The 26238-nt window shown below is 43.4% G+C and overlaps 7 protein-coding genes across 7 annotated transcripts; 3 read left to right on the forward strand and 4 right to left on the reverse strand.

Annotated features, from left to right (window-relative positions):
• Window positions 1–12: 12 nt before the first annotated feature.
• EAE98_000805 (uncharacterized protein) lies at window positions 13–2770 on the reverse strand (the record flags this gene model as incomplete). Its single annotated transcript, XM_038948423.1, has 7 exons — window positions 13–552; window positions 639–820; window positions 876–1401; window positions 1491–1996; window positions 2074–2355; window positions 2388–2462; window positions 2485–2770. 7 exons carry the CDS (start codon window positions 2768–2770, stop codon window positions 127–129), a joined length of 2283 nt encoding a protein of 760 aa, XP_038814689.1. The 3' UTR covers window positions 13–126.
• An 850-nt stretch (window positions 2771–3620) lies between these two features.
• On the reverse strand, window positions 3621–6069 carry EAE98_000806 (uncharacterized protein). Its single transcript, XM_038948424.1, has 2 exons — window positions 5326–6069; window positions 3621–5232 (listed from the first exon to the last, which is right to left on the reverse strand). Exons 1-2 carry the CDS (start codon window positions 5852–5854, stop codon window positions 3731–3733), a joined length of 2031 nt encoding a protein of 676 aa, XP_038814690.1. The 5' UTR covers window positions 5855–6069; the 3' UTR covers window positions 3621–3730.
• Window positions 6070–7444: 1375 nt separating this feature from the next.
• EAE98_000807 (uncharacterized protein) lies at window positions 7445–9455 on the forward strand (the record flags this gene model as incomplete). The annotated part of the gene is made up of 4 exons (XM_038948425.1): window positions 7445–7476; window positions 7692–7767; window positions 7816–9364; window positions 9415–9455. The coding sequence occupies 4 exons, from the start codon at window positions 7445–7447 to the stop codon at window positions 9453–9455; spliced, it is 1698 nt and encodes a 565-aa protein (XP_038814691.1).
• A 679-nt stretch (window positions 9456–10134) lies between these two features.
• On the forward strand, window positions 10135–12972 carry EAE98_000808 (uncharacterized protein; the record flags this gene model as incomplete). Its single annotated transcript, XM_038948426.1, has 7 exons — window positions 10135–10155; window positions 10223–10309; window positions 10367–10393; window positions 10453–10827; window positions 10874–11658; window positions 11707–12598; window positions 12652–12972. 7 exons carry the CDS (start codon window positions 10135–10137, stop codon window positions 12970–12972), a joined length of 2508 nt encoding a protein of 835 aa, XP_038814692.1.
• Window positions 12973–14083: 1111 nt separating this feature from the next.
• Window positions 14084–14670, reverse strand: EAE98_000809 (uncharacterized protein; the record flags this gene model as incomplete). Its single annotated transcript, XM_038948427.1, has 2 exons — window positions 14084–14487; window positions 14550–14670. 2 exons carry the CDS (start codon window positions 14668–14670, stop codon window positions 14084–14086), a joined length of 525 nt encoding a protein of 174 aa, XP_038814693.1.
• Window positions 14671–18164: 3494 nt separating this feature from the next.
• On the reverse strand, window positions 18165–20717 carry EAE98_000810 (uncharacterized protein; the record flags this gene model as incomplete). The annotated part of the gene is made up of 2 exons (XM_038948428.1): window positions 18165–18402; window positions 18550–20717. 2 exons carry the CDS (start codon window positions 20715–20717, stop codon window positions 18165–18167), a joined length of 2406 nt encoding a protein of 801 aa, XP_038814694.1.
• Window positions 20718–22979: 2262 nt separating this feature from the next.
• Window positions 22980–25807, forward strand: EAE98_000811 (uncharacterized protein; the record flags this gene model as incomplete). The annotated part of the gene is made up of 3 exons (XM_038948429.1): window positions 22980–23544; window positions 23625–24497; window positions 24554–25807. The coding sequence occupies exons 1-3, from the start codon at window positions 23383–23385 to the stop codon at window positions 25805–25807; spliced, it is 2289 nt and encodes a 762-aa protein (XP_038814695.1). The 5' UTR covers window positions 22980–23382.
• Between the last annotated feature and the right edge of the window lie 431 nt (window positions 25808–26238).

A 26238-nucleotide genomic window follows, 5' to 3' on the forward strand; every position in this document is an offset into this window, starting at 1 on the left:
GTGCATGGTATTATGATATTGATTCGAAAAATCTACGATCATGTGTAAACTACGTATACGACTCGCTAGTACTCCTACCAAACAAAGAGCAAATATAAGACCTCCTAAAAATCATTACCTCTACATTCATGACATCTGATTTGCCGCCTTTGCTCCTTCTTTAAGAAGCTCATCCAAATCCATATCTAGTTCCATACGCTTTTGGTCGCTCCTCCTTGCATATTCGTGGCTCATGTCCGATAAGCTTATTCGATTCTGGAAAGAGCTTCGAACCCAATCTTCCAGAAAGGCATCATGGTCATCAAGCATCTTATTCCTTGCCTTGGTATCAACATCAAGCAGTATCGGAAGTGGGTAACTGCTGAGGTAAATGTCGTATGGCCTGACCTCAAATAGGGTACTGCAGGCGAGTGCATTTTCAGTGTCAGCATATTCAGCCATGTTGGATTGATATTTCTGGATCTCCTGTGAGAAGAAATCACAGAGATCACCGAATTTCCCTTGACAAAGGATCTTCTTGCCATTAACATGTATCATAGGCTTGCGGTTGACCTAAAAGAATGAGAAAGTGATTCTTGAGTGAAAGGAAGATTGACTTGTTCGAAGGTCGAATCAAACAGTCGTTTTTTGCTACTTACTGCAGTTGTCTTGTCATGATTCTTATACTGGGCCCAGAAATGTTCAAGTTTGATTAACTGATCAGAGTAAATCAATCTCTTCCAGATCTCAAGGAACTTGTACGCTCTTTCGAGCGCTACATTATCTCCAGGCTGGTATGGCTCGATAGTGAGCTTGAAGTGTCCAGATGCATCTTCATGGTCTAGAATAATGAGTTCTAAACTAGGAGAATAGTTGGAAGGAGAAGAAGCACTCACATTCTATTGTAACCCCAAGACCTCTCTGAACGGATTTGAACGAATCGTCCCAGTCTCCAAGAAGAGCACGGAAAAGTGTGTTCTTTCTGATAATCACTTCTCTCTTGCCTTCGGCAAGATCCATTCCATTATCTTCCGAGGACTCCTCACCAATAGTGTTCATCACTCCTTTGTTCAGTAGTGCCGCTGAGAGCTTTCTTGGCATCTCAGGGCTTGATCCAAAAGGAGTGGTACCACCAGATACAGCTGTTCCGACAGACACGTTTGCGCTATAAGCAGAGGAAGGTCTCGATTGTGTCGATTTGCTCCCTGTCATACTGTATACCGAACGATGACTGGTATTGGCACCGCTGGAAACTTTCTGAGCTGGTGGGGGAGCCATGGAGTAATTGCCAGTAACCTCTCTTGATGTTTTGTGAATCGGTGGTAAACTGGCTAATGAAGGGACTCCTGGTGGTTTGTCGTTCAACCAGGGGAATGGCTCATTTTTGAAAATAGTCTCCCATGCCATTCTATCGGCAAGCCACTGAATTAAGTAAGTAACAAATCATAAATGATAAGATGACAATGAACGAGATCCGTGCATTTGAAGATGAGGAAATGCTCGAGACTTACATGTTTTTGAGAACGGTCGCAGTTAGGATGACGCGCCCTCACAAAATCTCTGCTAGTTTGCAGAGCACGAAAGAAAGCATGTCGGAACTCAATACCCCCCATATTGTATGCTTTCTTTTGCATTTCATTCTCTTTGGGTCCATAAGTCAATGGACCATCCTCTCTGGCCCTCACTACATTCCCACTGTCTTTTTCTGTTTCTCCAACTCTCATTGCTTTGAAATTGCGTGGCGACTCTTCGGATTTGATTGTCCTACCTTGCCTTGTGGTTCCTTCAGACCTGTTTTGTCGATATCTGTCTCTTCCCATAGGTTCAATCGGAGGCGACCTAGATCTACGTCGACTAGTCGCCTCTTCAGCTTGCCAGCTACTGCCAGATCGCCCACTTCTAGACTTATCCTCGCCACCACGGCGAGAACGTACAGTGTTAAGGTGATTGGTATCTGAAGAGCGAAGAATATATGACCTAGGTGGCTCGTTGCAGGGAAATGTACCTCTTTGACGAACTAATTATAAGTTAGCAAAGATACATCCGAACCCAATCAATCTGGTAAATGTATACAGTTAGACACCCAAACTTTACTTCCTGCCATCCACTGTTGCCACTCCAAGCTTTCGCGTGGATATCTTTCCTTCATGTTTACCAATGCCTCTCGGTATACTGCTAGTACATTTGAATTGCCAGCTGCATTAAGAAGCACATCTTCGATCTTGGTTGAAAAGTTGGGCTTTGGTCTGCTTGGGAAACTCAACGAGCCCTTCTCCGGCGAACTCGTAATCTCGCCGGACTCGGAGCGCATTGTCTCATCACTGAAGGATAATTGTGATGTCTTGGGGAGGATACCCGGCCATGGATCGTTTGGAACTACAATCGGATTAGAAGTGAACCTTACCTACCCAGCCAAATCACATCACTTCTATGTGAATGAAATGAAATATTGAAACTCACAGAACTGGGTCCACTAGAGCGCGCTGTCAGTATTTTGATGCCGACGTGAAGAACTCATGCAATACAAAGAGATAGCTGGGAGTTTACATACAACGTGATATTCTGCTTTTCCCAATGCCCAATCCTCAGCACATTGCGGATTTTGCTGGTAAATTTGGCTTAGTGTTGCCTGAAATTGTTTTGTAATTTCAGACGTTGGAATTCCATTTTCCCTTGCTTTTTTCGCCATCAAATCTTGCTGTGTTCTGTAAGCTGATTCCATGATTGAAGATCCCAAGTTATCTCGGGGAGACTTGAGACGTATTGGGGAAGTTTTAAAAGGAGACGACATGATTAAGATCGTTGGTTATTTTTGGAAAGGTGAGTTGTGGTTGTTTGTTTACCTCCACTTGTGCTTTTTTTTTTTGCTTCCTAAAAATGGTAGGCACGTTGCCTCTTCTGGAAATCCCGACCAATGCTCCCTCTTGATTTGGCTCATCCAAGACTCTTATCTTTATTTCGAATTAGAGTATCCAGTTGGGATAAGGAAAATGACGATAATGGTCATGAGTATCATAGACGGGAAAGTGAATTGTATATCGCTTCTCTTGACCAGCAAGTTTCAAGTGAATGTACATATTCACATTATAATTGAATTAAAAAGCTTACGTCTGCAGCTCACGACGAAGACTTCGATTGATACAATGTACCTTCTCGAGCATTTCTCCCGACTCGATATACTAGGTAGGCATTTGGATCATACTCCAATGTCACAAAGACTCTCTCCCCCCCCACAATTTCAAACGCCAATGTCAAACACGGCAGCCCATCGACATGCATTCTCCAAAACAAATTCGACTATTGCGGTGCCCTCTAAGCAAACAACTCCGGGCAAAAGGAACGTCCAATGCATCTACCCATCTAGAGCCGTCATAATAAACATACATCATACATTTGAGAATCAGCTGCATATAAATTAGATAATTTGTGTAACTCTCACAAACTATTTCCAAGACTCTCATGTACTACTCGAAGTCACTTTATTTCATTTACAAAAAATGAGCAGGTTATCCCTACCCATTGTTTCCCCTAACACAAACATCTCGCCCAAAATAATGAACGATCATGTATATACCATGAAGTCAAAGCAATCCATTCATTCATAAAGGCCATACGCTATATCTGCAATACTAATGCAACCTCGCTGTCCGTGAACTCCATAGCTGTATACCAAGCTAACCATGTAGCTGAAAATCCCTCAGTTCCCTTCATCAATACGGTCCATTGTTAAGGGTAACTGTAAATTAAAAGACTATTCTTCTTCTCCATCATCATCCCACCCATCCTTTTCTCTCCGAATGAATTCGCTCATAATTTCAGGCTTGAAGATTGAGCTACCCTCATCCTTTGCACGAGGCACTTTGCCCAAGTTCCGTTCATCATCAAAAACTGCCCCAATGTTTTTGATCCATTTTTGACGTTTTTCCATCAATGATTTGGTCATATCACCAAGACCCGGTCTTGCTGTACCAGCAGCGCCATTGACAGCTTGATTACCACCGCCAGCACCGCCAGCTTTCTTATTCTTTTTGGTCTTCCCGATTGTGCGGGATCGTTTGGTATAGGCTGCGTTTACTTGACCGTCAAGATCTTCAAGGATAGTTTGGTATTCTTGATGAGCCATGCGCTCCTTCGTGATTTCCTGTAGTCGAGCCTTACGTGCGCCGTTAATAATCGATTGTTCTTTGAGTTTGGCTTGAAGGAAACGAAGTCGTGCGGCTATTTCGTCATCGTAATGAGCGTCGTAATCGGGCTCGGCATCAGGGGGTAGGAATCCAATATGTCGAAGCTCTTGTTTAATCCTTTCATCTATTTGCGCATGATCAAGCTTTGGGTGGGTTGCTTTCTTCCACGATTCTGATGCTGATTCGGCCATAAAAGTTGCAGGGGGTAATGGAGATGTGTCGCTATGCTGGCTTGGTTCCCCCATTTCACCATTCATTTCACCATTGAAACTCCCTTCGCCATTGCTCACACCGTTCGTCATAGGTTTGTCTTCGGAAGGAGCCGCTCTATTTTCCGGTCTCAAAGTTGCCAATAATCTCGATAACATTGGGCCAGCAGAAATTTGATCCGTCTCCGCTATTGCATCATCAATTTCATCAATACTTCCACGGGCTTGATTTGGAGGTAATTTATCTCGCCCTTGATTTGGTGTGTCAATTGACATGGCGCCATCTTCCTCAGCCCAGACTTCGGTATAGTGCTTCTTTCCACGTCTAGGAATCATGAACGGATTCACACGATCACCACGCTCACGTAGAAAGGCGAGATCTTCTTCTGTGAATGGTCGAAAGTATGGCTCCAGATATGTCGCAAAAGTATTAGCTTGTACTTGGTTTGTGGGTTTCGAGTTGCTGAAATCTTTGTCGGGTGGTGTTCCAGGGATGAGATCATGAAGATCATTCCTCGGATAGGCTGCTACAGAATAAACCTTCTTCTTTTCTTCTTCACTCATCCTGGGGTCTCCAGGTTTTATTTTTGTAATTTCGTAGACCGTTGGATCGGGAAAGGTAGATGGATCTGCTCCAAATGTCTGGTAATTGGCGATTTTGGGTGCTGGAGGAGGTTGATGTTCATCGGAGCTGGACTCGTCTTCGGCAGTGCCATTTGGTTTCGTATCCGTGTTCATACCTGCGGTTGGTGTTGCAGGAGCAGGTGGTGAAAGCGACGAGCTTATTGAATCATTGTCTCGTTCTTTTGATACTTTTCTGTGATGTTTATGTGTATAGTCACGGCTTGGAACGGCGACTTCTGCAAGTGAATTGAATTAGCGAGATACGGTTTGAAGTAAAGCTCAAAATCAATACTGTACTGATGTGTATACCGTATCGAAAGGTGACTTACCAATATTGGACCCATCTTGTGGTGCCAAACCATGGGCACCATGTGTCAATGGCCGCTCTTCTCTAGCACTACTGACATCCTTTCTCTTTTTGATTTTGTGAGCCTTATGTCTCCCACGCTCATCTTCATCCGCCTGGTCTCTCCTCATTCTTTCTTTCAATTCTTCATCTCGCTTTTCGATTTCCAGTTCCTCGTTCCTATCCTTTCTTGATTGTGCCAGAACTCGCATCCCCTTGTCGCATACCGCAGCACGTTCATCTATGCTTGCAGCTAGTCTTTCCATACGTTGCATAAGCGCCTCGAGCTCTCTTGAGTTGGGAATTGCTGAAGCATGTTGGTCGACAATTTCATCTGCTACGGAAGTCCTAAGAATACTAATTGGAATTTGTGTGTAGGGGGTTTTTCCGGCATCAGAAGGCGCGACTGAGGTCGCGGTACCTACTAGACTTGGTGTTGTGTTTCGACTTCGAGATTGGCGGGGATCCCGACCCTTTTTTCCCGTTCCTTTTTGACTTGCCATGGGAGGCATTTTAATGATAGGCGCAAGTGTATGGGATGTACGTAGAAATGGACTTTGAGACTCTAGGATCTAATCTTATTGTCTGTCTATTGTCTTAGTTTGTTAAATTTTGGTAGGGCCTTGACGTCAGTTTGATTTGTAACAAGTAACCCATAAAGGAAGAATCAACAAGTATTGAATATCAAAATTATGGACAAATATCAAATGCTATGAATGTTGTTTACTTTCTTGTCAGATGTGAAGTTAGGTACCTAGGTAGGTCGTGATGCTTGCTTAGTTGAACTACAGTGGAGCTAGCCTGTTGGAGATAAGGCTAGGAAGAAAGTTATTCCGATACTCTATCAGCACGTGATATACAGGGGTCTCGCTTCGAGATTTGTAATTGGTTGAACTACATTTTGCTCCAAGATCCTCCCAAGCTCATTAGCGTTTTGCATTTGGCTGGCTGAAAGATCGTCAGAATGGCGCCATTACGTATTGCTGATCCGATTAATACATACTCGTATTTGAGACGCCAGTGGTGTTGAAAAAAGTATGTTGAAAATAATGTCTACCAATACGAGAGATTCAAAGTCGTACAATAGGTACGTTACAATGACGAGGGAGATGCACTGAGTACAACGAGATGTTGTATTACTGTATTTCTTTCTCATTCTCTAGAGTAGAGTCTAGATGTTGCATCAATACATAACGGACTACAAGAATATGGTGTACTGTACTGGAATTTATGTTTTTGTTTTCTGGATTTTAGATGTTATATGAGTACAGAGTGGTACTGTACTGGAATTTAATTATTTTTTAGATTCTAGATGCTGTATGAGCACAGACTAGTTTACAGTGAAATGTGATTGAAATGTACTGTACTTCCTTTTTATTCTCTAGAGCGATATGAGATGAGTACAGAACGGAATGCAACAAGTTGTGATAATGTCATCTCCCCTCTCTACCGGTAGTTTAGATGCGATACATGCATAGCACCCATCATACATAGTGTCCCGATATATCTATCCTATGTGAATATTTCATACTGGTACACAAATATGTAATACATATCATTCATGTCAAATTCCCTCTCAAAATCTTACTCAACATCTCACACCCTCTCCTCTCCCTTTCTTATTAATAATTAGCAATACAGTCATCGGGGGAAGTTCCTTCCAACGAGTATGAAACCCAAGATCAAAAAACATTCCGAGATGAAAATTGTGGGTGTCAAACGTGGAGCGAAAAGATGATCAAGCTTTTTCGCTAGCCGCCCATGCATATCCTCCCTAGTCTCCTTGACTCTCCGAATCTCCCTACTTTTGGTATATCCTGTTATATGAACAATATGGACACGAAAATATATCCTTCAAGATCCTTTAACAATTGTTTAAAAACATTCAAAAATTCATGAATCACGTTCTGCAATTCACCTTATGGTAATTATAACCAGCATACAGTTTGCCGAAGGGTCTTTGCCCGGCGCAACAGATCCTGCGCGCTATTTATTACTTGAATATGGGTTAGTTTCAAATCCCCAGAGAGTGCTTGGCGCCGAGATGTCAAGAATCTTGGCTATCCATTCTCAAATCTTCCTCTATATATTCACTAACCCAAATGAAAGCTTTGAAAGAAGTCGATAATTCCGTGTATGTGCAAACAGATCTTCAATATTCACTCCTCTTGTCTGATTCTGGACACTTAACTGAATACGATGTCGTGTTTCTTTGTCAAGAAAACCCAAATTCTGTTATCATCATCACCATCAACCTCTCTCTACCTCGCTCTTCATCTCCATGTCGATCAATCAACACGCATTTTCACATCACAAAATCTTAGACATCTACTAATAATTGTATTACAGTCTACTTTTTCCGGATGAAGAATGGAATAACCTGGCCACAAATGATCAGCTCACGAGCGTCATTAATCAGTTGAATGTATGTTATGGGACGATTAGAGAAAGTGTTGATCTAATGTGTCAATAGCCAAACATATCTTATGCAGAGACCATTACCGATAACCTACAGACATTATCAACTCACAATGCAGATGCGAGCGGTGCAATAGGCGGCTTTCTTTACGTGCCAGATCTGGATGATCAACACACATGCTACAACATTTCCAAACAATATGTTCCTTCAAATGCTACTCGACAAGCCAATCTCCCAGCAACGGATTTCACATTGATTGCGCTAGCACCTTGGATCAGCACAGAATGTACAAAGGGCTATTTAGCTGCAGCGCGACAAGACCCAATACGAGCTTTCATCTTCTATCCACCAGATAATAGTACAAGTCGACCACCACCAATCAGCTCGGATCAGTGGGCACTTGAAGACGGCGGAACATGGAAGTCCACCAACAAATATCCAGTATACGCTGTTCCTGGAAGTGTTGGACAGAGGATGATGCGCGAAATAAGTCTATATTCCGGCAATCTTACAGACGTACCAAACGGTCATGAACTATCCACATTCCCAGGCATTGACCCTCGAGATTATGTACGAGTGTATACGCAGCTTCGCGTGACTCATGGCACAAATCTCCCCAACTTGTGGGAATTTTTGTTGATTATTGTTGCTGTACTGGCCTTTATGCTCGCAATCACTTCCGGCTCTATGCATTATCTCCAGAGAAGTCGAAGGCGGGCTTTAACAAGACGAGTGGAAATCGGGGAGGTAAACTTGGAGGCACTGGGTATCAAGCGACTCACCGTTCCACAAGAGATCATCGATCAGATGCCTATATTTACATATCGTTTTGTTGGACAGACCCCTTTGGTGCATCAACGTTCAAGTACAGCCGAGGGGATCCATGCCGATAAAAGCGTCTCCGCAGAGACAAATGAGATCTCATTTTGCGATGACTCGGCATCCAAGGCGTTATCACCAACTTTTTTCATACCCAATTTGGGAATTTCTCCACTTTCCATCTCAGATCTGGAGGAACGAGCTGTGGTATTCTCCCAACCTACATGTCCCGTTTGTTTAGACGACTTCGAAAGTGGAACTACATTGATTCGGGAGTTGCCGTGTGGTCATATATTTCATCCGGAATGTATCGATCCTTTTCTTGGCAATAATAGTTCATTATGTCCTATGTGCAAAAAGAGTGTCTTGCCTGTCGGACAATGCCCAATAGAGATCACCAACGCAATGGTCAACAGAGAAAGGAATATGCGAAGATTGAGGTCTCGTATCACTATAGCAGAGGATAACCATGATATTCAGGCTGGTCATCCAAGGTTTCTTCCCCGAATCTTAGGCGCTAGTTTCAATAGGCGAATATTTAATACTTCGACGGTCCAAACAAATAACGTACAAATGACAGTTGCATCACCGATCGCAACGGGACCGCCATTGATGGCAAGTGCGACACACCCTCAATCACAGGTCAATAGCGTACTAGGGGTTGAGGTGTTACAAAACGGCCTTTCCCGGCGAGAGAGAGCCCAACAACGAATTCAAGAACTTGCAGCACAAGAGCCTTCGATAGAAGGCCCGGACTTGGTTCAAACGAGGCATCGATCACTCTGTAAGCGCTTCCCAACTTCATACTCTTTCCAAACTAACGACCCATGACAGTCCGTCGCGCATTATCAAAAACTTTCCCCGGCTATTCTTAGGGGTCCAACTGTAAATATTAATGACTTGATGAGCATTTCAGCGTGGCAAGGTTGTTCTTGTCAATCTCTGGAGTTTTATACCATGTATACGCTGTGCGTTTGAAGGGCAAAAGGGATCAAGGGCTGGTTAGGAATTGGTGTTTTGGGAGAAATATTGGCAATGGACCAATCATTCGGAACTCGTTTGAAATATTGGCGTATTATACGGAAAGCTGTTGAACCAGTCACAGCAGGCAGAGTCTTCAGAAGAAGCATTTATTTTTCTTTTGAGATGTACAATGGATTGGTCGGAAAAGAAACGTTGTAAGGGATACTACTAAGTAGGTACGACAATTCAAACTTCGTGGTGCAATGCATGTACTTTGTACAACCGACAGCGCAATTCTGTGGTACCTATTCGTCGATGATGTGAATGAATCGCCCTCCACCTCTACCTCTATCCTTAACCTTGAAAATAATTCTTTGAGATCTCGACTTTGCCAAAATTCACTTGACACATCCATCCTTGTCATAATCTTCCCTTATCAGTTAGATAGAACGGAGGGGTGTGCCTTATCTCTAAATCCTTAGCAAAACTTAGCATTTGAGAAGCTCTAAATCATATCTAATTTTCTACAAAACATCATCTAATGCAATTAATCATATTCAATTGAAGAGGAGATACATAGCAGTCTCAAAGATGCATCTCATACCTAAAGAAGTAAGTCCAGACCCTTATCGCAGCAGCGTTCAAGCAAAGGAATTAATTTTTGGGATCGTCAAAATAGATAGATAAGCTTGCTATCTCTCAGCTTGGCCTGCTGGCACAACGAAGACTTGCGCGAGGAGTAAAGCTCAATCATTCCGAAGCAGTTGTGAGTTCAGTCAAGCATTCGAAAACATGTTATGAGATTGTTGCTAATTGACACAAGGCGCTTATAGCGAATAATCTTCAAGAGGTCTGGCGACCGTGTTTCCCCCAATAGCAGGAAAAGAATACGAACTGACGACCTGAAAGCTCATTCGCGATGGAAACCATACAGTGGCAGATCTCATGTCAATTGGCGCAACAATGCTCGGGCGTCGTCATGTCCAACCTGCGGTTTGCTCGACTCTTACGGAAATTATGGTCGAAGGCACTTTTCCAACTGGAACATACTTGGTGACGGTACATCATCCAATTAGTACAGATGATGGAGATTTGGCGAAGGCACTTTATGGAAGCTTTCTTCCAATTCCGGATATAGATCTTTTCCCATTGCCATTGCCTGCAGAATACGAATCGACCAAACGGCCTGGTGCTTTGATTACTGTAAAAGGTAAGGTCAAGCTGAATGAAGGAAGAAAGAGAATAAAATTGCGAGTGACAAGTAAGGGAGATAGACCAATACAAGTGAGTCTAAGATTCTACAGTGATGACCACTTGCTCATATTCGCAGATTGGATCTCATTATCATTTCATTGAGACAAATCCACAACTCGATTTTGATCGCATCAAAGCATATGGTTACAGACTCGATATTCCCGCCGGTACATCTGTTAGATTCGAACCTGGAGACACTAAAACCGTAGGACTAGTAGAAATTGGTGGCAACAGAGTCATCCGTGGTGGAAATCACGTTGCTACTGGCAAGGTAGATATTTCACGAGTGGAAGAAATTCTAGTCAATCTTCAAGAGGCAGGATTCGCGCATACCCCAGATCCAAGTGGAGATGCTGCATTTATTGGTGCATTCGAAATGGATAGAACATCATACGCAACTATGTTCGGACCAACTGTAGGTGATACTATTCGTCTAGGTGATACTGATCTTTGGATCAAGGTTGAAAAGGATTTGACTTTTTATGGCGATGAATGTAAGTTTGGTGGTGGTAAAACTTTACGGGAAGGTATGGGCCAGGCTACAGGTATACCTGATGATATATCATTGGATCTCGTTATTGTTAATGCTTTGATTGTTGATTGGACTGGTATCTATAAAGCCGATATTGGTGTCAAGAACGGTACAATAGTAGGTATTGGTAAAGCTGGTAACCCAGATGTGATGGATGGCGTTAGTCCAAATATGATCGTTGGATCATGTACAGATGTTATTGCTGGGGAAGGCAAAATTATTACTGCCGGTGGCTTCGACACTCATATTCACTTCATCTGCCCTCAACAAGTCAATGAAGCTATCTCGTCCGGTATTACCACTATGCTAGGAGGCGGGACTGGCCCAAGGTAAGCAAAACAAAAACTTTTGCTATAGGCTATCTAATATGTAAATAGCGCTGGAACTAGTGCTACAACCTGCACACCTGGAAAAAATTACATGCGACAAATGCTTCAAGCTTGTGATACCATGCCAATGAATGTTGGAATAACAGGCAAAGGAAATGACAGTGATCCCGCTGCACTCCGTGAGCAAGTTATTGCTGGAGCTTGTGGACTCAAATTACATGAAGATTGGGGCACTACACCTTCGGCGATTGATTCTTGTCTGACGGTTTGCGATGAACTCGATATTCAATGTTTGATCCATACCGATACTCTAAACGAGTCAGGTTTTGTTGAATCTACGATTGCTGCATTCAAAAATCGTGCTATTCACACTTATCATACCGAAGGAGCTGGCGGTGGCCATGCACCTGATATCATCAGTGTTGTCGAGCATGCGAATGTCCTCCCTTCCTCTACCAATCCTACAAGACCTTATACTAGAAATACACTTGATGAGCACTTAGACATGCTTATGGTTTGTCATCATCTTTCCAAGAATATTCCCGAAGACGTCGCTTTTGCAGAATCACGAATTCGTGCCGAAACGATTGCAGCTGAAGATATTCTTCATGATTTGGGAGCAATCAGCATGATGTCTTCTGATTCCCAAGCAATGGGCCGTTGTGGAGAAGTTATCATGAGAACATGGAATACAGCCCACAAAAACAAAGTCCAACGCGGTGCACTCGGAGAAGATCTGGGCACTGGAGCAGACAATTTCAGAGTCAAGAGATATATTAGCAAGTACACGATTAATCCGGCGCTTGCTCAAGGCATGGGACATATCATTGGCAGTATTGAAGTGGGAAAGCTTGCAGATCTGGTCGTTTGGGATCCAGCTTGGTTTGGAACTAAACCTACTACAATTATCAAGAGTGGTATTATCGCTTACGCTCAAATGGTAGATCATCCTCCACCCATGTCCTCTCGAATTCTTTGCTAATCAGATCTTAGGGTGATCCTAACGCTTCCATCCCAACTGTCCAACCCATCATCTGTCGCCCCATGTTTGCACCCCTAGTCCCTTCTACATCTATTCTCTTCGTCTCCGAATCATCAATTTCTTCGGGTACGATCGCAACATATGGTTTGAAAAGTCGCGTAGAGGCGGTGAAGAATTGTAGAATAGTTGGAAAGAAGGATATGAAGTTCAATGATCAGATGCCAAAGATGAAGGTCGATCCGGAAAATTACAGAGTTGAGGCAGATGGTGTACATATTGTTTGTGAGGCGGCGGATCGGTTGCCGTTGGGTCAAAATGCTTATGTTTATTAGAGGGGTTATCTTATGGCAATGAAGGGACAGGACTAAGCTCGTTTATGTGAAGTAAGTGTCTCATGTTTAGGGGGTTGATTGAAAGGATAGTATTTAGCTCTAATGATAGTTACAATTTTTGTTTTCCACTAACATCATTGCGATTGCCATTGTCTTTTCTTCGTAGATACGATATCTATCCCTGGAATCCACTTGGGTGAAGGAGTTTCTATAGTCTATTCGAGAGTTCATCTCATGATCAAGCGAAAGAGTAGATTTAGTAGTCATTCTCGCCAACTCTAGGAAGCTCTTATATTCTCTGCTGGGGTCCCCAAGTGATCCACTGATCTCTATTAATGGAGAATTTTTAGTGTACCGATTAGTTACCGGCATATAGGATATTTGTCTAGTTATTGTAGTTCTTGGTAAAGTCATGGAGACAGATAATCTTGGATTTCGATGCGTTGAGATTTTGTGGGGAAATTCTATTGGCATCGCTTGAAGTGAACACATTGCGGCGAAAAGTAAACCAGCGATTGGTGTTTTAACTGGGTGATGATCTTGTGTAATCTGTTTCTGGAGAGTTTTCAAGTCGATGTTGGATAGATGGAATTTTGTGGTTTGTAGTTGAGCTATGAGTTAGTTGTACGATATGGTGACCAGAGAAGTATCATGGGGTAAATTTAACGGGAATTTAAGAGGGGAGGGGGAATGGCTGTATACTGTGTGGATCTACTCGTGATACGAGAGGATGCATCGGATCGTTTTTCTTATATATGAGATACTGGGGGAAGTAAAGTGTTACTCGAGACATACGTGTTTGGTAGGTAGGAAGTAACGAAGACGTGTAATGATATTTGTGAAGATTAGACTCGAGTAAAGATTACATACTCTTTGAAGTTAAGTTATGTAGATAGATGTTAGATCGATACGATACTTCAAAGTTTGCTCGTTGAAAATTGAAACGAGATGATGATGATTTTTCCAGATTTCATCTACCGTATATCTTCTTGCTAAATCTCTATGATAGGTAGAGGTAGCAAAACACACCTCTCTCAATACTAAACACAGTCGCAAGCACGTGCTTCATCTCAACCAAGCTCGAGAGTCGAAACCCCCAAATCAATCCGGTCTAATTACTCAGAAAATAATTCACAGCAACCGGTTCCCCCAGCCCAGCCATCTTCTGCCACCCATCCAAATCAAAGCGCATTCGATACCAATTACTCAGCGGTTTCCCTCCGCTGGGTGCGTATTTCCCACCGTTGAAATCTTCCGGCTGTTCGAATAAGTAGAAGGAGTATCGATGCGGTGCACTTCCTGGAGGAGGAGCTGGACCAATATAGTTGGCGATGAAGGGCTCGGTGGTGGTGAGGAGACCGGTGGGGTTGGTGGTGTAGCCGGGTTGGATCCAGTGGAGGATGGGACCGAGAAGGGGGAGGGAGGGGGAGGGCGCGTCCAGGTCGAGCATGATGAGGAGATATGTGGTGGAGGGGGTGGGGGTTGGGAGGGAAAGTGAGGGGGTGGTTTGAGCTTCTGTGGAGTGGGTTAGGAGTTTGGGACTTCGGTTTGGGGCACGGGGAGAGTGAGGATGTTACCTGATCGGGGAATGTATTGCTTGGGTGTGATGGTGTTGCCGTTGTAGGTGACATTTAGTATTTTAGAGGGATCTTTTTCCATGGCGCTGAGAGCGCGCTTGACGCATGTGTTGGCGGGCATGGCTGGAGATGTAGATCAGAGGAAGAGTGAGAAGCTGGAAGTTGAACTTCGATCTGCTGGGGCAAAAATTTGGCAAAGTAGAGGTGGAAGGACACGATGAATTGTATCAGATGAGGGGACAGAAACAAGTCAGTACGAGTGGAAAGCCAAAGACGAACGGTATCCTCAATTGAAACAGCAATAAACCACGAGGGTAGAGAGTAGACGTTCAAGAAGCATATGGATACATACATGCACACACACACACACACACACATATATATATATATATATGCACAGACGAGTTTTATCCCCAAAAGTGTGACATCCCCCTTGCTGATCCAGACTCGATTGTATTCGAGTTAATCCCATTGAGGGAATCCGGTTCGTTATTCCCATAACTAGCTATGTATGAGCTGCTATTCCCGAGTTTTGACAGCCTGACCTTGTTGTTTCTAGTGATTACTGGTGGATCTTCAGGACAGGTACGAACGAGTATGTGAATATACAGACGGATATAAGCGGGGTGTAGTTACTAAAACCGATGATCTACCTCTTGCATCTAATCTAATCTAATCTGTTCGCTACATAAACAATTTGGGTATGCGCAAGGCTTATACTGTAGTAGATGTGTATATGGTGACCTAGGTAGTGCTATACTCTCATCGATTAAACTATGTTCTTAGAAGTACGGCCAATACTTTTTGATTTCCAACTTTCAAGTGGAAGGAATGTCAACGACCACGATTTGGAACAGCACGATTACTATCTTAAAGTTCATAGATCATGATTAATCAGACGGCTCTATTCTTGATCACCCAAGTCGTTCGACGTCAGCCCAACTTTTCTGGAGATGCAATGACCTCAGTGAACATCAATACCCAGGATAGCTCTCTGAAGACGTTGAACACAAAACGGATCTACAATCCCACATCCAGAACCCCGCGATAGCGTTCCGGGAATCGAAGGACAACCAACTTTAAAAAGTCCGATTTGAGAGAGGCAGTCGGCGGGCGATTGACAGGGGTCGGACTTTTTGAAACTCCTTCTCCGAGGGCTAATCTATGTGGATTGGATTGGATCCCGTCATCACTCGCGAACTGTTGTATACAAGGTTGGTAATTCTTCAATTGGCTCCCAGATAGGAAATGCCTGTTTCTAGCGTTATGCGGGGAGGGTTGATTTTCAATAGGATTACGGTAAACCTTGGATACCTATGCATATTGCTATCTAGAAGACTCGGCAAGAAAGCTTGTTTGGACAGCAATTAATTGTAATACTTTGCTTGTGACTACCCTGTGAAGCGAGGGTGGCATAAATAGTCTACGGTGTATCTCCTGCATTCGCATGATTTCCGAAAAGAGATGCATAGTATTTATGGTGTCGGTGAGCCAAGCTGAGACAAAAGCTGCTGCGGTCCCTTGGTGAGTTCGAATCAGTCACCGTTCAATAGGCTAGGAGGCTATAGCTGACGGTCCACCCCCACCCTGTCATTCGATTATATATCATCTACAGTAATATTCGCTTATGAATACAAAAACACAAGCGATCTAGCCTCCTTCCCATGGTAAAATTGCCTCTTTAGACTCGCTACATGTTCAAGGAAAATAGATCTACTCACTAAAGCTTGCACGCAATCATGTGTCGTTGAGACTAGATATTGTGCAGACATCTGCAAAGGAAGCTGTACACGCATTACCTGAACAGCTCTAAAAATTGTCTAATCATATTCACTTCCGGTAGTGCGAATCTCGTATTGCCGTCCCAGTGTAGCCGACGGGGATAGAATCTTGGAATCTCGCGACGTCCCTGGAGTCTGAAAATCTTCATCTGATCGCTTGAACGTCGATACACACAAACTGGTCGAATCATCCCACACATATCCAACCAAGCACAAGCACCTTGTGCGCCAGCTTCATCGAGTGCTACAAAACGGTGAACTCATTCATTACTGCCAACGACCAAGACTAATTTATCCACATGTCGAGACCTGTAGTTCTTACACCCGCTTGGATTATTCATAAAAAGATTCCTCCATAATTTCTCTTCATGGCAGTGTGTATAAAGTACTAGTGACTAACGCTGTCTGAAAAGACGTAGCCGAGCGTTTGACCGGCAAGAAGGACAGCTTCCAAACCATCTTTAATCAATAATAAAGAATATGAAGACTCTTGACAACCCCACAGAAGCTGGCTTCTTGTGCGCTCCGATACCATTGCATTGGGCGAGTGCCTTGAAAATCCCATAGCAAATCCAGATAAATCAAGCAAATGTCCCGAATTAGAAATCAGAGCTGATACAGAGTATGACCAAATCCACTATCGCCATCTACAAAAGTGTGAAATTCCATTAAATATATGTTCACAGACTTATCTGCATCACTTGTCGCAGCTGCAAAACGCACATCAAGAAGTCCTGAGATGGAATTTACTACAGAGATATTGAGAGCGAAGCGAAGCAAAGAAATCTTGGGCTTCTTCATTTTAGGTCATCACATCAATGAATTGTATTCACATGATAAGAAGATTGACATATTGTTAATAATCATCTGTAAGTTTCTCCGAGATGATGGTGGTGTAACATTAGTCGTGAGCATGCGCATACAAGATATGTTAACTGCATATCATAATGACCGTTGGATTGATCGAGAGAGAGTAGCTATAGCTACCTAGGTATTCGAAGATAGACGTGAGCTGCTGCGACACATGTAAGATACATGAGTCGTTTTGGAACAACACATGCTCCGAGCGGGTTTCGCAGCAGTAGGTTGAACAGATGGTGAAGAACCCAAACACATCCATCCGTGTTATTGCAGAATTTCCTTTTTCCTATGAGTTCAAGTAACCTTAACCTTCATTTGATAGATTTGGTTCGATACAATAGTAATTCTTATAAATAGCAATGAAACCAATCTTGGAGACTAATAAGGAAAATCTAAGAACAAAATCAATATTCATCTGAGCGAATTTTCACGCGAGTTTTGTTGGTGTAATTCATTTAAACCTCATTCTTCCTTCCATGCACACACACACACACACTTTTTCACCCACACGATATATATCGGTCACGACCGGGAATAAAGCCTATAGAAGTGTTCTTATTCCCAGTCGACATATTTCTACAACGTTTCTTCCCGATTTGGAAGGATGGAGGCTTGGTGTTTTTGTAATTTTTTCAGATGTGCAACAAAACTTTGATGTTTGGCATTCACCGCTTTTGGATAGGATAATTATTACTGGGTGAGTTTTCTGCAGAAATACATCTATGTAGGTAGGTAATCGATGGCGGGTATGGGAAATGAGATATGGATGGATGAAGCATCCATGGATGTATGCGTAATAGATGAGCGGCAGGGCATTGGAAGACTTCATTGTATAAAATGCATAATCTCGAATACACACAACTATTTCAAGTTTCATCATTTACGTAGAAAAGTAATAATTCACAACTGGTGTCATCATATGGATATTGATGATTCTCCTAGTAACCAAGTATCTTCACATTAGTATTCCCAATCAACCCAATGCGATCTCCTTCCATTTCAATCCTGGCGCAAAGGACGATGAATGAAATGCTTCTTTAAAGATTTTTGCAAGACCTACTCGCTTCGCGACAGTTCTTTCGTCGTTCCATTGTGTCATCAAAGCGTAGTATAGATACCATTCTGCTTGTTCTCGTTCTTGCGGGATATAATATGTCCAACTGTCGAATTCTTCAAGTTGCAAGTCTTTGACTTCAGATATTGCGATGAATCTTGCGGGGTGGAAGATTAGTAAAGAGGAGATGAAATCTTTCAAGAGAACTGACAGAAAGAATGCGTATCTTGATTGTGGTACATGTATGGTTCAATTACTAAGCGGTCTGCCTGGCTTTGGAATTTGACAAATTTGACGAACTTACTCGTGTGCTTTGCGACAGCCTTCGGCCCAGGTATTATCTAGAATTATCGTCCCACACCAGTCACCTTTTGAATCTTCGATGTCGTATCTGTGGAGTCCCGAGCCGAGTACCGATTTGAAATTTGCGTCCGACATGTTTCTCTCCACAAGATTGAAGAATGCAGAGTAGGTCCAAAATTGAAGGCAATGGATTGCAGCGGATATTTTTGGCACTGTCTCAAGCCGAGGTGATTGTCCCGCAGCTTCGAGTTTTCTGAGCCGTCCATAAGAGTCGAAGCAGCCATCAGTATCAGGAGTGGTGTAACCATTCCAGCGAGTCGGCATTGTTGTGGATACCTCTGAAGCTTGCCAAACCAGAGTATGTGTGCCATTCTTACTACCTTTATACCAAATGATCCAAGTATGAGCTACTAACCATTCATGCATATTATTGAGAATCCCAGAAGTTGTTGAAAGCCTCCACTCAACACCCCCTACCCATCCACACCAGGACCAGCTGGGATATTTGATAGTCGATGGTCTTTCAATGCGCTCCATTGCCATAATCGGTTCCCACAACAGAGACCAGTCAAAATATGCGGTTGGAAGACAGTAAAGCAACGGCCCCTGGAGTTTTGAGGCCAAAATATCACCTAGACCAGTAAAGGCAATCATTTTGTCCGTAACAAAGGTAAGCCTACGACCACTATATATTTGAACACAATCGCTATACCGTCGCAATGGCTGGTCGTTCCATAACTTCAACGGAGACCCGACAATATCAAGTGTCCAGGAAGGACAGTGCCCTTCGGAATCCAGTTCTTCGGACCAAGTAGCTCGTCGACATTGAAAGAAAACGCGGTTACCAACAAAAATCAAACATCGTCTCGAAAGAAGCCTTTCTTGAAATGTCCACGCTCTACTGTTCCATGGAGATGCTCTGATGTAATTCTCAGGAGATCGGACAACCATCAATTCTAATCCTGCAACGCGCTCAACGTATTGGATTAATCGACGAGATCCCAAATGTGCTCTAGGAAGACCCTCGGAAACACCACCGCCACTGCCAGCGCAGATGGTAAGCGTGGAATAGCCATATATTCGGTCCATAACCGGAGCTATTCGCGTCCAATCTCCTATTTCGTCTTGCACGATACAAATGCTATCTACCCACAAATATCCCATGTTAAGAGATCTCACTAACAATATGGCATCTTGTATTGTTTGGCCAAGTTCATCAAAAACAACGTTAAGGAATCCTGGCCTCCGCAACTTAGCGTAGAGACGTCGTGTGTTTTTAAAGAATTTCGTTTTGCCCCAGCAATAACTGAGGGTGACATATTTCGTTGTACTTTCCGCAGTGACAAGACACATTTGATTAACATCGATTAACCTCATACTCTCCCCAAGACTTTGAGCTGGACTTTTATCGTGTAGTGGCCGGCAAACTTCCTTGTGGGACTGCTCGCAGATTCCAATCCATTCGCTCATCTTCGCTAAACTCGCCTGTCTTGGGTCGACAATCCTGCCAAGAAAACTGGGCGACCTGCTCTCAGTGTTGTATGTTGACAACAAAACAAGATAAGCGTCGGAAAATGACCCATCTTTGCTATATAAGCGAATTCGACGAGTAAAGCACTCTGTGATTGGGGTGTTGATTGCATTGCTAGGCTGTATCGTGTCTGACCCTGTTCTTCCATCAATTAGCCACTCCATCCAGCATGTGGTTTGGCGATCTTCATTATTGACACAGGTCCTTCGAGGCTGATTGTAAGCTTTAACGTCTAGTTTGGTGGCTTTGTAAACTAGTCTGCAGAAAGCGCAAGACGACTTGCGTTTGTAGATATCATTAAGGTAACCGAGATTCACTGGGCTTAGCGTCGTATGAACTGGATCCACTTCTTTTGGAGTATCTTTTGTATCCTCACCAAGAACGAAGCTCTCACGGTGTAAACTCAGGCGAGAGCACGATGAGCAACACGAGTCTATCAAAGAGCTGTGATCAACGAGCTGCTTTATTCTCGCTTTAAAAACGTGATCAATGGCACCGCGTGAGTTGGTCTTGAGTTTCTGGGACCATGACCGTAGTTTCAATCGCTCTCCTAGGGCATGACCCCAAGAAGAGGCCGTGGATGTAATTGGCACGGTGTCGTCAGCAAGGGTGGCAACTGGTTCATAGGCTTCATCCATGTTTCCAAAACCAGCGTTGTAAGTGGGTTGGAAATTGAGCTACTGACATCGCATGAGAGGAAATTTGGCATTTGACATGCGTTTGTCCTTATCAGCACGAAACATCTGTACAGAAACTGTTGGTAGGACTAGGTGCCACAGCCCAAGTAATTTGCGGATAAGTGCATGACAAGAAAGAGAGAACATATTCCTTCAGCTGCTGCAAGATCAGGCTGTCAACATCCTATTGCACACCTTAAAAACATAAATATGAAGGTGTTCAACTAAGATGTAGACTAGACTCATCTTACTTTTCCGGCAGAAACCTTGATGAAACAAACAGTATCGCTCATGTTTCAAGTCGTCAAATTTGCTGATGATCGAGGAGAAAGATTGTGATAGCCTCACTGAACTGATTTTTCTGTCTGCTTTGAAGGATTCGAACTCCAAACTTAGAGTTCCACATGGTCACAACATATACCCCGACATCTCAGTAGATACTCCTGCAGATTTAATACGAGTCTTTCCACCAATACATCTTCATGGAACTTACCACACTTTCATACCCGGCAAATTGCTGTGTCGGCCAAGAGTCCTATTAAAACAAGACCATTAGGCTTATCAAATACCCAATCAGGAGGTTGAGGTTCCGAGCCCGGGTGAGGTTAGTCTGCATTCCAACTGTCGTTTGTCGATGTCACTCAAGAATCCCGAAATGGATTCTGGAGGGATTCCTTGCAAATAGAATATGGAGGCTGGCTTCGATTCATTAGTATGGTGTTACTGCCCAGTGCAACAATGTGAATTGGTTGTATTCACGCGCCGTTGATGCCGGAGCATCATGAAAATGCTCATCCGATTCACCTATTGGGATGTTCCCAGACTGGAAATTCCACCGAACCTACCAAAAGACTCCTGCTGCTCCGATAAAGAAGTTGCTGGACGGAAAAATGATGATCGAACGGAGATGAAGACCGTAAGAAAGAAGGATCTTGAAGTTGATTTTTTGACAGGATGAGCAATGAGTCTGAGTCTGGAGCGGCATAGCATCAATCGAAGCTATAGATTAACGTGCATAGAGTTTAGCACGCATAATGTTAATAAGCCAAAACTTTAAGCATAGTTTTCCTAGCCCCAGTGCAGATTGGCGTTCAGGTTGCAGCTCTGCGCGATATAATAGAAAGAATTTTGACTTTTCACTCATGTAATTATCCATCCAGCTGTCAGGACTCAGGATTGAATATCAAGCATGGTAAGCACGAGGGACCAAGGTAGGGAGGTAGGTTGATGGGTATGTATGTTATTCTGTGGAAAGAAAGCCAGGGGCTAAAATCAGTCGAGAATGATCAAGGTTAATCCGCGGAGGATCCTGTAGGTGCCTAAGTAGGTGTGGGCAGGTGGTGATAGGAGGGTAGGAGGGTAGGTACTCGTAATATATCGGCATCGTATATATAAAAAGAGCCGATCGCTGCATACCCTGGTTAACCCCTTGAAGGGATCATTTATCTCCGTTGCAGCGGTACTCGGATATAAGGTGAAGCACTGGCAAAACGGGGAATGGGAACAGCGGAGATACAAGACGAGAAATTCTCACCATTTATACATTTATACCGGTATGCTGCTCCTGAATGCTTCCCGGGTAAGTGGGTGTGGTGGTATTAGTGAGTAAGTGAATGAGTGAGTGAGTAAATGAATAAATAAATAAATAAATAAATGAGTGAGTGAATGAGTGAATAAGTGAGTAAGTGAGTAAATAAATAAATAAGTAAATGAGTGAATAAATAAGTGAATGAGTGAGTGAGTGAGTAAGTGAGTGAGTGAGTGAGTAAGTGAATGAGTGAGTGAGTATCTGGCTACTAAACTCTAGAAGTAGATGGCATGGATTCTACAACGCGCACAGTGTAAGTGTAGGGCATGCCATCTATCAATTCGCTGTTGCATCTATATATTGGGGTACTGGTGACATACCATCCAAACCTAATAGTATTGGATGATCACCTTAATAAGCTTGAAGAATCTCTTGTTCTTGGAAACCGTGGACTTTTCTCTACGCCATTCTTGGCCATTGGATGAGCTCAGTCGGTAGTCGGGCTCAAAACCCTCCGGTGAGTAAGGACATCTGTGGCGCACGGAGCTTTCTCATTGGCTCAAATTCGAAAGTGTTGTCAGCCAAAGCCGCGTACGTACGGGAGATGGGATTACTAATACTATCGGTCTCCCTCCCTCATATTATTTCCTCCCTCCCTGGGCAGGCACCTGGTCCGTTCCTAGTACGTTCCTGGTCCTTTTTTCAACAATTTAAGGTTTTTGCTCAAACAGGTGCAACCGTGCAAATGGCTTTCATATGAACAAAAGGACCTTTTTCCCTCCGAAATGAGATCTTGGACAAAGACTCCTCCGTTTGACTCATTCAGCCTTATCCCATTCCAGTCCCGATTCCAATTCCAATTCCATACATAATCATGCTGTCATGCTTATGGTAGAACCACCCATTTGTTGTCTTGAAAGAGTTCTGTGGGTCTTCATTTCATCCATCAATTGATTCAGTCGGTCAATCAATCAATCAATCAATCAAGCAATCGACCATCAGATCAAAAAGATCATTCAATCAATCATTCAGACGAGTCGGTCAGTCAAAGTCGAAGATAGAGGCAACAACTGTGCCACTCTTTAATATCTCAACATCATGAATCCGAACAGTCCCGTGGTTTCTACCGCCAGTAACACAAACGCCCAATCTCCAGCAGCAGCACCACCACCACCACCACCAAAAGTTCTTAGTTGCACAAATTGTAGGAGACGTAAGATAAGATGCAATAAAACAACAAACCCGTGTATCCCATGTCAGGTGAGTGAAATTTGTTTTTCCAACCTGCAATCCGCCATTATTGGGTGTCTATGAATACCTAATGAATAACACATAATCAGGCATCTGGCACTGAATGTATTTTCCCTACACGTGTTCGAAACCCCAGGCCGAGACAAAGTAATCCAAAGTCTCGTGATGCTGAGCTATTAAAAAGAATCTCTCATCTCGAAAGTTTGGTGAGCAGAATTGATGCCACAAAACTCCTTGGGGAAGATAGTCATGTAGAAGACGAGGCTCGGTCAAATACACCATCGTCAGGACCGCGACCTCATCGCTCTTTCACGTCTCCAAGTCAACAGTTTAATGACAATGTCCATGAGATTGGATTTGTACCCGGACGTTTGGATCATCTATTTGCTAATTTTATCAGACGCCAAGAGAACGAGTCAATCTATACTCATGATGGATTTTGGACGAGATTGAGTGAAGAAATCGATGGACTGAAACAGCTCATCGAGAATCCCAGTGACGATGAGGATGAAAATTCTGGATCAACTGCAACTTCGCCAGCATCCAAGTATGATTCCCCTTCACAATTTGTCTTTGATTCCAAGGTCACTTCCTCGAATGTCGTAATTCCATATCCATCCGACGACCACCGCAACATTCTATTCGAGTTCTATTTCAAAAATGTGCATCCAATGGTCGTCACTATGCACAAGTCAACAACACACCTTATGATAAACCCAGGGTCCGAGTTATTCGATCCGAATACTGGCCGACACAAATTCAAAAGTCTTGAGGCTAGCGCATTTTCTATTTACCTGGCTGCTGTGACGAGCATGACAAATGAAGAGTGCCTTAAACTTTTAGATGAAGAAAGGCAAATTTTAGTGACACGATACAAAACTGCGACAGAGATTGCTCTCCAAGAATCAGATTTTCTTAATAGTGTAGAAATTGTTACCTTACAAGCTCTATTGACGTATATTGTAAGTGTTCTTCTCCAAGCATCTTGGACGATGATGATATTTATATACGTTCACAGGCAGCTATGCGCACTCATGATCGAAGTCGATCTATATGGGCTTTTATCGGTCTTGCAGTCCGGCTTGCCCGTGGCATCGGGCTCCACAGAGATGGCGGTAGTCAACCTTTCGATTTGGAAATGCGAAGGAGAGTATGGTGGACGTTGATCGTACTTGACACGAGAGCTTCTGAAGATCGAGGTACAGAAACAATGATCACTGATGGCTCTTTTGATACAAAGATGCCTGCCAACATAAACGACGAGGATATCTCGATTACCTCAACAACTTCACCGGTCGATCGGATAGGATTCACCAGTATGACCTTTTCTTGCATTACAATGATAGTCAGCGGGATCGGATTGAGGATGAATTTCGTGCCTACGCGCCTAGACGCGCCGGTCTTGACCACGGAACAAAAAGAGCAGATGATCAAAGCATTTACTGATAAAGTCGAATCAACCTATCTCGCAGGTGCTGATCCCAATGATCCGAAATTTTTATGGTTTTGTCGGGTATCACGACTATTATCGCTCAAATTATGGTTGGTGACACAATATCCACTTCAGCGAAGGAAATCTACACATCGAGTACTTCCTCGAGGACAATCTTTGCGTACAGCTATGTCGTACCTAAATCTGATGGAAGATTTATGGCGAAATGATCCTGAACAGGGATGGGCCTGGTTCTTTGAAACTTATGTACCGTGGCATGCGATCGCCGTCGCTTTAGCTGAGCTCTGTGCGGAACCAACTGGCACTCTTGCTGACCAAGCTTGGGAGGCCATCGAGTTTCATTACAACAGATGGAGTGAATACGTTGCAGATACAAAAGACGGAATGATTTGGCGACCAGTTAAGAATTTACTGAAAAGAGCAAGAGCAGCAAGAAGGCGAGAAAGAGGCCTCAGTGATTCTCAAGCATCAACAACTCCAACGGCAATTTCCAACCCTAATATGTACAGCCCAGGTCCCAACTTAGGTGCCGAATTCTCTCCAATCGTGTCGGAGAATAACAACTACCGCCAAACTTCTACAATTGGGCAGGTTGACCCAATGGGGCAGAATACTTACAGAGGGATGGGCTTCGATATTCCCATGCCCATGGGTTCTACCCCCATAGACACGAATATGACATCACCAATATCTATTCCGGATGGTTACACAAATGCACACTGGAACGAATTCATATTTGGTTTGGGAACAGTTGGTGGCGACGCACCTCAACATCCAGAGATGTGGGGTTCATATCAAGATTATTTTACTGGCTCTTAACATTTGGAGGAACCTAAAATCTTTTTCAATCGATCCACGCAATGCCCTACCCTCACAATCTTATTTTGGTCATTGGCACTAGAATTGGGAAGCATGTAGGAACACAAAGACGTTGTAATATCAAATTATTCCCCTCAATCACTGTATATTTTACATCAACTAAGGGTCGGTCGATGCAAAATCTTCGGCTAACAAGGACTTCCGAATTCTTGCTCGCATTTTCAAGCACGCACACGCACTTGTGGAAGTTGCAAATGCCGACAATCGTTTTTTCCATGGCCCACAAAACACCTTATCGCAGTTCCGGATACCGGTAGACATGACTACCCGTAACCCGCATTCAAACAACTTCTAACAACAATCCCTGCATCCAAAATTCTAGATGTCACCAAAAGCGGAGTACCGAGCTATCCGAATGAAACAAATGGTGA

The sequence above is a fragment of the Botrytis deweyae genome (genome assembly GCF_014898535.1).
Source record: "Botrytis deweyae strain B1 chromosome Unknown BDEW_002, whole genome shotgun sequence".
Classification (NCBI taxonomy): domain Eukaryota; kingdom Fungi; phylum Ascomycota; class Leotiomycetes; order Helotiales; family Sclerotiniaceae; genus Botrytis; species Botrytis deweyae.

Bases quoted from the DNA above. Each gene is read 5' to 3' on its own strand.
- EAE98_000806 (XM_038948424.1), bottom strand. From the start codon at position 5,854: ATGCCTCCCATGGCAAGTCAAAAAGGAACGGGAAAAAAGGGTCGGGAT. The intron at 5,233-5,325 runs GTAAGTCACCTT...ATTCACTTGCAG, and splicing joins ACAAGATGGGTCCAATATTG to AAGTCGCCGTTCCAAGCCGT.